The sequence below is a fragment of the Vombatus ursinus genome, unplaced genomic scaffold, assembly GCF_900497805.2.
Source record: "Vombatus ursinus unplaced genomic scaffold, bare-nosed wombat genome assembly UNPS02009205.1, whole genome shotgun sequence".
Lineage (NCBI taxonomy): Eukaryota > Metazoa > Chordata > Mammalia > Diprotodontia > Vombatidae > Vombatus > Vombatus ursinus.
In genome coordinates this window covers 23,251,620-23,263,726 of record NW_020948983.1, presented here as the reverse complement: position 1 = coordinate 23,263,726, position 12,107 = coordinate 23,251,620, and the positions used below count along the sequence as shown (strand labels likewise).

At 36.7% G+C, this 12,107-nt stretch overlaps 1 protein-coding gene across 2 annotated transcripts in view; it reads right to left on the bottom strand.

Moving 5' to 3' along the window:
• Positions 1-12,107, bottom strand: part of EFL1 (elongation factor like GTPase 1) — a 207,480-nt gene that overhangs the window by 170,151 nt on the left and 25,222 nt on the right. For both annotated transcript variants that reach the window (XM_027852151.1, XM_027852152.1), the window contains exons 5-7: positions 11,563-11,696; positions 9,100-9,237; positions 8,026-8,240 (exon numbers count right to left, since the gene is read on the bottom strand). In XM_027852151.1, the coding sequence (XP_027707952.1) occupies positions 8,026-8,240; positions 9,100-9,237; positions 11,563-11,696 (487 nt within the window). The remainder of the gene's footprint in view (positions 1-8,025; positions 8,241-9,099; positions 9,238-11,562; positions 11,697-12,107) is intronic.

Sequence of the window (12,107 nt, the reverse complement as noted above, 5' to 3'; positions counted from 1 at the left end):
GGAATGCCATCCTCCATGATTTAAACACTACACTACTTTAAAGTGACCAGAGGTTGCACATCCCACTGCTTATTGATACCAAAAGAATAAAAAGAACCAAGCATCTTTCTCATGGGAACTGCTGTCACTCTAGGTGGCTTCCATCCTCTATTTGTTCAATTGATGTGTTAAGCATAAATGAAAGATGCTAGATTTATCTCTGTAAATTTTCATCTGATTGGTTTCATTTCATCATTCCAGACTGTCAAGATCACTTTGAGTCTTGATTCTGTTATCTATCACATTAGCTTCTCCTCTGAGGCTAGTGATATTTGAAAATCTGCAACAAATGACTTACTTTCATGTCTTCATCTGCATCACTGATTAAAACATCAAACATGAAAAAACAAACCCTGTGTCCAACTACAGACTTCCCTTTTCAAGGCTGAAAGCCTGATTAATTTAATCAATCAGAGCTGTTTTAAATTCACATGTTAAAATAGTGCAAATCCACCTAATAGTACTATCATTCACTCCACTTTCTTCATCTTGCCCAGAGGTATCACAAGAGACTCTGTCAAATACCTTGCTAAAATCAAGATAAACCAGTCTAGTAAACTTAAAATAAAAGGAAATTAGATCAGTTGTATGTGATTTCTTCTCAGTGAATCCACTACACCTTTTTGTTTTCTAACTGTTCACAAAGATTTCAATCCGATTTAATAATCTGATCTAGACTTTTGCCAGGAAGCAACACAATGCTAAGCCACTAAGTTTCTAGTATCCACCTTTTCATCAATGTTGACAATATTTGTCTATTTCTATTTCTTTGACACCTCTCCCGCTCACAATTATTTCTCCAGACTACTAATGGGGGTTCTGTGACAACACGTACAAGTTATTTCAGTACCCTGGAATGTAATTTATCTGGCCAGACATTCTCAATTCATTTAAAGCTACCTAGTACTCTTTTCTTATCTCCTAAACCATCCAAAAAATCTTGGGCTTCAATTCCACCTTTAAGATGTTTTTTTTTTCCCTCCCGCTTTCAAGTTGAGAGTATGTTCTCCTAACTAGGGAACACAGAACAAGAGAAGATAAGCAGTTTTGTCTTCTTTTTGTCATCTGTTAATATTACACCATCTCCTCTGACCAATCTCTTCCCTGTTGTTCTTGTTCCAAATATAACAAAAAAGGATTTTAATTTGTCTTTAGTATTTTTGGCAAATCTCAGGGAATTCTGACATTATTCTTATGGGTTCGTACCATTCTATTTGCAGTTGGATTTATATCCTTAAGTCAATCTTTTGGCCAACTCCTTTCTAAAGCTGAGCAAATTTTCTGTAGCACAAAAGATTACTTTACATAACTTTCTCCAACTTTTCCCTCATTGGGATTATTTTCAATCATATTGTCAGAATTTTACTTTTCAGAGTCTCCTAACTTTTGGGAAAAAAAAAAGATACTTTCTTTCAAAGTCTCTAGCCAAAGACCCATGTCCCTATTTTTTTTTCCACTAAAGCCTATGGTCACGTCTAATAACAATCATAAGTTCCCTTTCTGAATTGTAAATGACATGGTCATTATTTCCCAAAGTTTCTATCACTGTCACACTTGCAGGAGCTCTCCTTTGCTGGCTAGAATTAAGGGCAAAATAGTAAGACCCTCATCTCATCTTCTACCCTCTTAAAGATGAACCTGTCAGTAAGCCAAGTCAAGAATTTATCAGCTGCTCTGATTTGAACAGAAATGACCCTCAGTTACTAAGTACATCCCATTCCTTGAACAATTCTACTTAACTGATACTTCATAGTATATATAAAAAATTTATTTTAAAAATTGTGTTTATATATATGAATACACACACACATATACGCACATGTGGATATATATGTACATACACAAATATATTTATATATACATAAATATATTTCTTTCTAAAAAGCCTCAAGCAAAGCTACCATCCCTGATGATACTAAGCTTAAGGAAAAAAAGGACTCTACAACCCACGTCAAGGAATGCTTAACTACAGTAAGTCAACATGACTTATGAGTGAATTGTGGAATTGTTAAGAGGTCTCAGAGAACGTCTAGTTCAATGTACTATATACCCAGAAAGGAATCCCTTTTACAACATCCTGGACGTGTGAACATATTGCCTCTGTTTAAAAACTCCTAATGAATAAAACTCCCTCACTCCCCAGGTAAACTACTCAACCTTTATATAATTTGAATCATTTGGAAGTTTTTTCATTATGTCAACTCTAAATCTGTGCCTCAACTTCCACTCATGGTTGTCACTTTTGCCCTGTGGGACAAAGCAGAACAAGCCGAATCCATCTTCCAGCCATTCAAACACATGAAGACATTTAAGGAATCCTCACTTTCCTCATCTGTAAAATGAGGGAGTGGGAATTAAGCAGGAGTCTGATAACATTTAGATGACAGCCTTATTTAAGCACATGAATGCATTTAGCAGGGTTCCCTGAGATTCCTCATCTATAAAATGAAGGGGTTGAACTCTGGCCTCTAAAGGTCCCTTACAGCTTCAAAACTATGATTCTATGATAATAGTAGTTTTACCTTCTTTTCATCACACATTATAAACCCATCCACCTATAGCAACGGTACTATGTTTGACCTTTCTCTTGCCCCTAAATATAGGTAAGAAGCTCTCTCTGTTATTCTGAACACTTGCCACTGCCCTGGGTTGATTATGACCTTGAGTACTTGACATACCACCTTTACAACACTTGGATTCATCCTCTATTATGCTTTCCCTTGCTGCAGTCTTCTACACATGGCTTTGGGCACAAGTTCCCTGTATTGATACACTGTCATAAACATAACTCTATGGATGAGTTCCCTATATAGCTCTACAGCCATCTTTATGCAGCCCCTTCTTTCCCTCCCTAATTCCCCCTTTTCTGTCTTCATGGTTTTCTCATTTTTCCTAGACTGATTTGCCCTCTAGAATGAGCCCTTGAAATACTGCTTATTCTTTTTCTGTAACATCTGAAATCTGTTTTCCCCAAAATCTACAACGCACGTTAGACTTATGTGCTGACTCTCTTCCTCCATCAGAAATTCTAAAATGGAATGGTCATTTTCCCTCAAGATTCTCATCAGTTCTATTTCAGAAGCCATTTGCTGGTCAGAATCAGATATGAAATAAGCAGATGCCTTAAGTCATTTCCTTGATCTTTTAAGGAATGAAATGATCACAAAGGCACATGAAAATGTATCAGACCTTCTCCTTTTGACAGAGTTCCAGCAGATGTCCTGATAACTTAAATTCCTATCTCTACAATACCATGCCAGGTTGATGCGATTTCCTAAATGCATCTATTTCCTTCTATTCAGGTTGTCTACAGAACACACTGATAAGAATATAAATTTGTCTTTTCCTCCATTGATCCTTACTCTAATAATTTCTCACCATATTCTCCAGTTGCTGGATTTCATCAAAAGAATATATCTTCTAAAAATACAATGCTATTTTCTTGCCTTCTCAATGGTTGGGGAGGGGGTGGAGAGTTTCAGAATTGAAAATAAAATTTTAAATTAAAAAAAGATATAATTCTATTCTACTGCCCTTTTTACATATTCTGTATTTTTTTAATCAGATGTATCTTTCCATGGCCACATTCCAGACATTAATCCCATTCTGCCTACTCTTAGGAATACACTGCTTATTAAATCCAGTTTTTCTTCTCACATTAAGATGGCTAGTCCCTGTTTTATCATCGTTATTTTCTGCATGTTTTTATCTATGTATCTAAGGACACGGATTTTACTGCTGGATCTCCTCAAACATTATTTCCTGTAAACCTTTGCTCCTTCTATTGCTATTCTTCCTATGTTGTAGCTTGCTCTAGTACCTGAACTCAGAAGATTTATGCCAGCACCAGAAGCCTCAACCTGGGTTACCACCACCAACAGTCTTTTATGCTGAACACAGGTGTACATGTTATAGCTTCACAGTACACTATATGCTTTCAGAATGTGGTGTTTCATTTTTGTTTTTGTATCCTTAGTGCCCAGCATAGTGCCAGCAACATAGTGGACACATGATAGCAACATTTAAAAATGAATCGAACTGATTTTCTCAAAAAGCACTTCTTTCAAAAGATGCTTCATTATAAAGAAGAGTTCCTCCAGCCCCTTAACCTTCCTACTCTAAAAGGGAAACCAATCTGTACTTTGTTCATTTATTTCTGTTACTTGGCAGCAGAGAAACATTACTGCAGCACATGATCTGGTCACTGCAAAATTCTCCATACTTACAGGAAATGAGAGCCTCGGTACTCAGTCATTCTTGATGGCAGCTCTCAATGCACACTGCCACAATGAGACACCTGTTGGCTAAGCTGGTGGCTATTTATTCATAGCTTCCTATTTTTTTTCTTAATGATTGGAAATTGGCAGTTTCTTGCCAAAATCTCAATGCAAACAGAAACTGCCCACTGCTGTTTACTTTGATTGAGATTCCAAATAAGAATTCAACTTCTAGTCATTTTGCACCCTCTCTTCCTACTTTTTTTATTCTCTCCCAATGATCAGATTTTACAAATCTCCATCGTGCCACTCCTTCTATTTAAAAAAAATTACTGAGACTTTCCCCATATAAAAACCATACTGCCAGATCACAAGTGAGCTTCTTGAAAGTGGCCAATACAACATATCCAAGACTGATATCTACGTATGTGTAATATTCACTTATTGAGATTTATATTGTTTAAAAAAAAAAGCCAAACACAAGAGCTCGAAGAGATGAGTCAGCTACATTTAATCAGGTAAAGACATCATCTTTTTGCCCTTTCTCCATCCACAAACCTTCCTGACAAAATAATTGTTACATAATTTATAAATGAAGATTTCAACTAAACAAACATGAAACATTAATAGCAACCTTGAAAGAAAAAGACAAGATCCCCATCTTGTGGCCAGTTGGCAGAATACTCAACAAATCATTAAAAGAACCATTAAAAGAACTTCTGGATATGATAAAGTATTGCAGAACAGAAGGGCTTATAATAAGGGGCTAGACATTGCAATCAATTAAGATACAACATGTTTTAGGAACCCCTCCTCCCAAAAAACTTTTATAATGCACCAGTCCTTTTATATTGCAATAAAATATGTAATAATGGCAAGCCAATAACAACCTGGCAGGGTGGCAAATTGGAAACAATCAACAAACATTTATTAAAAACCTACTATGTCCTATGCATGGTGCAGGAGCTGGAGATAAAGAATAAGACAATCTTACCCACAAGGAGTTTGCACTCTAATGGGAAAACAATAAGTGCATATATAAGCATATACAGCATAAACATAAAATTAATAAATATACAAAGAACTTAAATACAAGGTAGTTGCTGAGGGGAGGGAACACTAATAGTTGAAGTGATCTGGAAAGGTTTTATGCAGAATATGGTGCTTGAGCACCACCTTAAAGGAAGTGAGGGATTCTATGTGCAGAATTTAAAGAGAATGTGCAGGCCAGGCCTGGAGGATGGCCCCTTCTCAATCAATTATGTGTCCAGGAAGACACAGTTTGCTTGAGAGAACTGTCTGCAGAGGCTTTGCCTTGTCCTTTCTCGTTTCAATCACTCGTACTCCTGAATGCATGGACTATCCTCATATAGAGATAAGAAAGTAGGCATCTGATTGATTGTTGCTAATATCTCCTTGGGTTGCCTTTTTTTTTTTTTAAAGTAATAGTATTATCATCCATGATCTTTCTGATTTTTTAGAAATTTTTTTTTCATTCTTTGAGATATAATTGCAAAGCAAAATTAAAATCCCCCTAAATTATTGGTCCAATTTGTTTGCTTCTTTGTTTCAAACTTGTACTTTCACTGGTATATGGAAATTCTGGTGAGGGAGTCCCTTTACCAACGTATTTCTATAGCAACTCTGCTCAGTACAGTCTTAAAAAGTTGTTGACAGGGTTTTTTTTTTTCCTCCTTTGGGTCTATGTCTTCTTTCACAACATGACTAATATGGAAATATGTTTTGTATGACTGCACATGTATAAATAACCTATATCAAACTACTTACCATATTAGGGAGGGGACAGAAAAGGGAGACAAAATTTGGAACTCATAATTTTTGAAAATGAATGTTAAAAATTGTCTTTACATGTAACTGGGACAAAAATAAAATTTTACTTAAAATAAAAAGTCCATAGTCACTGAGAAATTATGTGACTCAGTCAGGATCACAGAGTTAGTATACAGTAAAAGTATCACTTTAACCTAGATTTTTCTAACTTCAAGATGAGTACTCCCTCTACTATTCTATATTGCCTTCACTGCCTCTAAATAACTTATTTTACTAGTGGCAAAAGTCACTTAGAGAAAAAAAAAGCTGTTTATGTAAATAGTTTCTCAGAAATTAAACAGTGTAATAATGGCTGTATTACCTAGATTGGGACATGATCACAGACAAATGCAGATAGATTTCTACTTTGGCTTAATGCTTTGCTTTTCATAGCAATGAAAAAGGCCTAAGTACTGAAGTTTGAACAGTGGAAAGTTTAGACAGTTAACCATGAATTATCCATATGAAGATAATCTACTTCCTGAATTGTTTGCTGAAAAAATTTTCAAACCCACATTCTCTGGTATTCATTTCTCCCTATTCTCATCTTACTCTTCCTCACTCCTCTTACCTCTTGCCACTATCGAGTGGGATGTGCTCTTGGAAGGCAAACTAATTTAAGTCCAGTTAAGAAACTCTACAGGAAATATTAATCATTTTTATGTAATGAAATTTTAGGACTAGTTTTATAAAACTAGATGAAATAAAGATGAATATATGCTCTTTACCATCAACTGTCAAGGGAAAAGAAGGGTTTTGAACCCAGGAGGGTGATTTTTCCCTACAAGCTCTTAAATATTTTTGTATACATTCTTGTATACAAATTTGTTTTAGATGGCTGCAATGTTTGGGATAGTTTGGTATGAGAACCTGAAGGGAAGGTGGACAAAAGTACAAAAAGTTCACATCACCAAGCCTATTCTACAAGGTAAACAGCATACAATCAAGGTCAAAACACAGAGAAACCAAATAGAAAAGAACCAGAAAAAGCATATATACTGCATTATTCATTTCACTTTGCATATGGTAGGTGTTCAAAAATGTTTTTATTAAAAACAAATTTATAAAATTATGAAAATAAAAATCAGCAAAACATTGCTAGATCACATGCCTCAAAACAACTGTACAGAAACCTTCTTTTCCAGTGTATTCTTTATAACTTAATTCTACTGCTATTCTACTGCTAATCACTCAAAATGCATTATAACTTGGCTTATACCAAGTTGTAAGATGCATTACAAAATAAAATATAAAGTGTTTTTGGATAATCATTTGTTTTAGTTTATTCACATCCTCCTCCCCCTGTATTAACTTGGATAATCAAAAACTTAATACAAATGACATTTTAAAAAGAACTCAAGGAGAATTAACTATTGTCTATCTCAGAAGGATTGTAAAAGGATTAACTCATAGTGTAATAATATCAACAACAGGGGGCAGCTAAGTGGCGCAGCAGATAGAGCACCAGCCCTGAAGTCAGAAAGACCTGAGTTCATATCCGGCCTCAGACCAAAACACTTGACACGTACTAGATGTGTGACCCTGGGCAAGTCACTTAACCCTGATTGCCTCACCAAAAAAAAAATACATAAATAAAAATAATAATATCAACAACAGTATAGTAATAATAATCTTGATAGGTATATAGTGCCTTACATGCACCATCTCACATCTTACAACTCTCTTAGGTAGGTACTACAGGTATTAGCATTCTCATTTTACAGATTAAGAAACTGAGCCTTAGAGATGTGAACTGGCTTGCCCATAGCTACACACCTAGTATTCAGAGCGCCAGTGTTCTAACCCATGTTTCTGTTTATTCTTTCCACAACACCATTTTGCTTCCTGGTATAGCAGAAAATACAGTTAATAACAGTAACATTGAAAAGTCTTTATTTTTCTTAGAACTATAACCTCTACTGCATTCAAACAGACTTACCCAAAGCCCCATCCATCTATTGCACTTGTAAATATCACATTTCCCTGATCTGGTGAGAAGTAAAGGTGAGAATCATCTGTGTGCTCCAAGCCTGCACTCCAGTCATAAACTTGCTCTCCCGGTACAGAATCTGAACTCTCTTGAGATTTGGTTTCTCTTTTGGCCCATTCTTCTAAGACTTTAGAGGTAAAAAGAGCCCCAGTGAGTGCATTAATCTAGGGAAGACAAGTAAAATACAAAAATGTCATCCAGACGGAAAGAGATGGCCACTGTGGGATATCCACTGTGGGGTACGTACTCTCTAACTCCAGGTAGCTAGCTTTTGAAGTAACAAAAGGATGCTGCCAATTCATGAAGAAAATATATGCCTACCTTACCTTATCAAAGATATTCTTGACCTTACTTAAAATAAGATATTATCAAGTTTGAATTGTCCATAGTAGAACCAAATCAGAGTATTCTGAAAGGTCATTTTGTGATTTTAATACAAATAAACACTGTCAAACCCTCTAGCAAATTTTCATTTTATTTCCCAACACACTCAAATAGCAGTTCTTATTGCTAAATTTGACAGCACAAAAGAACTGCTTCACTCGTCATATTGTTTTTAAAATAATGACCTATGACCTACAGATAGTAGAGGAAGATTTTTTTATATGGTTTTTTGGATTTGGTTTGGTTTTTATCATTTTGACTTCTGCATAGCAAACTTTAAGGTATGAAATGAATGAATAAGCATCTATTTAATCACTTACTATATACAAAGCACTGTGCTCAATGATAGTGACAGAAAAACATCTTAAAATGTACTGTAAGAGACTCAGGGTCAATCTTCCCACCACTCTATTGCCTTCCCCCAGACCACATACCTCTCCATTACAGGGAGGCAAAAGCCTCTCAGAAGTGGCTGCCTACAAATATATTCAGAATTCTGATCTTTTCTGAAGAAAGCTTCTTCTAGTTTTCCTGACATTATCCCATCCATCACACAAATTTTTACCTCAGGAACTGTCCCTCTTAAACTTTCCTGTGACTCCCCCAGTTTGATAACAAAAGTATAATTTGATACAGTACCTGTTCTAAGATATTCTTCAGGTGAGAATATGCCTCCTGAGGGGTGAACTTAAGTTCCACTATCAAACGATCTATTTTATTGATCACTAGAACTGGGCGGATGTTTTCTAGCCAGGCTTGTCGAAGAACTGCTTGCGTCTAACAGAGAAACACACATGCAAATACGGCTTATGGTTTGACAGAATTAAACATTAAGAAAACCTTCAATGCAAAATAATCAATAATTTCATCCTATCTGATCAAAATCCAATCCACATAAGTGAGTCAGCAAATACAATGCTAAGTGGGTATGCATAGGATCATGGAGTCATTTATTAGGCCCTTGCTGGAAAAGTTAGAAGAATGGAACTGGGTTAATCAGGAACATTTTCCTGAAGGTGGGTGTTGAGCTAAAATTAGAACAAGAGACAAATTTGGGAGGAGGGGGTTAGGGAGATGTTCCATTAGTGATAACCACTGCTCACAGTGTTAAGATGCTTTACAATTTACAGAGTGCTTTTGAGTGAATCATCTTGTTTGATCCTAACAAAAAAACTGCAAAACATTCTTATTATTCTCAGTTTTTAAATGAGATGGTCACAGTAAGTGGCAGAATCAGGTTTTGAACCAAAATCCAATTCTAAGACAGGTCCTGATGCAAAAGGACAATCAAATCAATGGTCTCAAAGTTGGGTGTGAAAGAACTAAGTGCACAGAGTCAAAGAGGAGAAGTTTTACTGACAGAAGTCGCAGACTGAAAGACAACAAGAGAAGATGGAAGACAAGCCAAGTAAAATTAATTAGAAGAAATCACTCTAGGAGTTAGAGTGAACAGAGAGGACCATGAAAAGCCCAAGGAAAACTATGAAAAGTGAAACGGATGAAGCAGCAAGAACAGAAAAATGGCTCAAATTTCCACATGATGGCTGTACTATCACCTCAAACTCAGTGCTGAAAATCAAACTTCCATTTGTGTCTCTGGGCCCACCATTCTTCAAAATCGGGCACTAGCCTCTCTCCCTACCACTCCACCTCAGTTATCATACTGATTTGTCCTTTTCAGTTCTGTTCCATCCATGGTCACTTCCTGTCCATGCCCACAGTCACCATCCTAGTAGAGAACCTTATCCTTCCAGTAGGGCTGGGGCCTCCTAACTTCCCCCTTGCTTCCAGACCCTCTGCTCTAGAGATAAGAAGGGGGTTAGCTACACAGGAAGTATTCCACAAACGTACTGTCTTCAAGGGGGAAAAAAAGGAATCTTGAGCTCTTTTCATCATTTCACATTTATGAATCAATCTGCCCATCAAGCAATAGGATAATCTTCTGTTAAAAAGAGAGAAAACAAATAAACAACTTGCTTAATCTGATGCCCAAGTGGTTTGTTTGCCTCAGATCTCCAAAGCAGTAGGCTCTGGGATGCAAGGCTGCCACATTGGTATTCACGTCAAGATGTACACCCCATCAATGGCAGCAAGGCAGTAAGCATGACCCAAAGAAAATATTCTAGGGCAGCTAGGTGGCACAGTGGAGAGAGCACAGGCCCTGGAGTCAGCAGGACCTGGGTTCAAATCCGGCCTCAGACACTAGCACTCACTAACTGTGAGACTCCAGGCAAGTCACCTAACCCTACTGCCTCACCAAAAGAAAAAAAAAAATATTCTGCTCATATCATCCATGCACCACTGATTTCTGATTTCCCAGGAGGGCTTCTTAGTTCAGAAGCTGCCTTTGAGAATGTGACAACTACTTAAGAAGCACCAAGGGTGAGAAATGAATTTTTTTTTAACTACTTTTTCCTTGATTTCAAATTTTTGTTACGAGAGGCAGTATAGAAGAATAAGAAGAATTTCGACTCAAGAGACCTGAGTCTTAATCCCACCTCCACCAACGCCTGTCTACCAGGGTAATCTAGAGCAAGCCAAGTTACCTCTCTAAAGTCATCTGAAAAAATGAAGGAGTTGGTAGGAATTAAGGTCCAGGACCTAATTAGAGCTACCTGAGACTCATTTATTATCTATAAAGTAAGCTAGACTAGATGATATTTAAAATCCTTTCAGTTCTAACATCAGAGTTTGGGCATATCTTCTATGCAAGTAAATATTATATATAATTCACTTGATCCAGAACACTGTGCTAATCCTTAGGCAAGAGTCTAAAGCTGACTGAAGCAGGTGTGGGATAGTAAAAGGAGCCCTGGGCTTGTCATCAGAAGAGTTCAATTCAAACCCTGGCTGACTGATACTTATTAGCTCTGTGGCCAAGGGCAAATTAATTCACCTCTCAGGGCTTCAGTTACTTCATCTGCAAAGACTGGGATTGTAAAACTTGTACTACCTTGCTCTCAAGGTTGTTGTTAAGAAAGCACTTTGTAACCTTTAAGATGCTACATAAACGTGAGTTAGTTACTACTCTGATTTTTCTGAAGGCTCATTATTTCCCTCTGCCATTCCCAGTAAATGCCATAGTTTCTCACTGTTCATCACCTGTGGGCAGACTCCTTCCACAGCATCCACCACAATGATGCAGCCATCACAAATTCGGACCGCAGTTGATACTTCTGAGGAGAAATCCACGTGTCCCGGGGAGTCTATTAGATTAATGAGGTACTCCTGATCATCTGAAATCAAGTTTTAAAAATATATGCATTTTAAAAACATGCAGAGTAGAGAATTTCAACAGATGTGCTTAGTTAGAAAAGCAAAGAAATTTCACACTGATAAAGGAGTTTCCTAAGCAGAGATGTATTTCCAACTTTGAGAAAGGAATGTATTATTTTGCTGTTAGTATTCCAACATTGAAATCAGAAGAACTGGCCACAGTCTAAGCTTGGCCTAATAAAGTGTGAGAAATTGTGTGAAAAAGAGCTACTGTTTTATTCATTACTGAATAAAACACCTTTATACCTGAAGTGTCATGAATCAAAACCTAAGAATCTGTTTTCACCCTAAGTTTAGTTGCTGTCATCTCCTGTCCCAAATTGAGGACTCTTAATTCTTGATGTAAAATTAGTTGTAAATGGGATGATCTC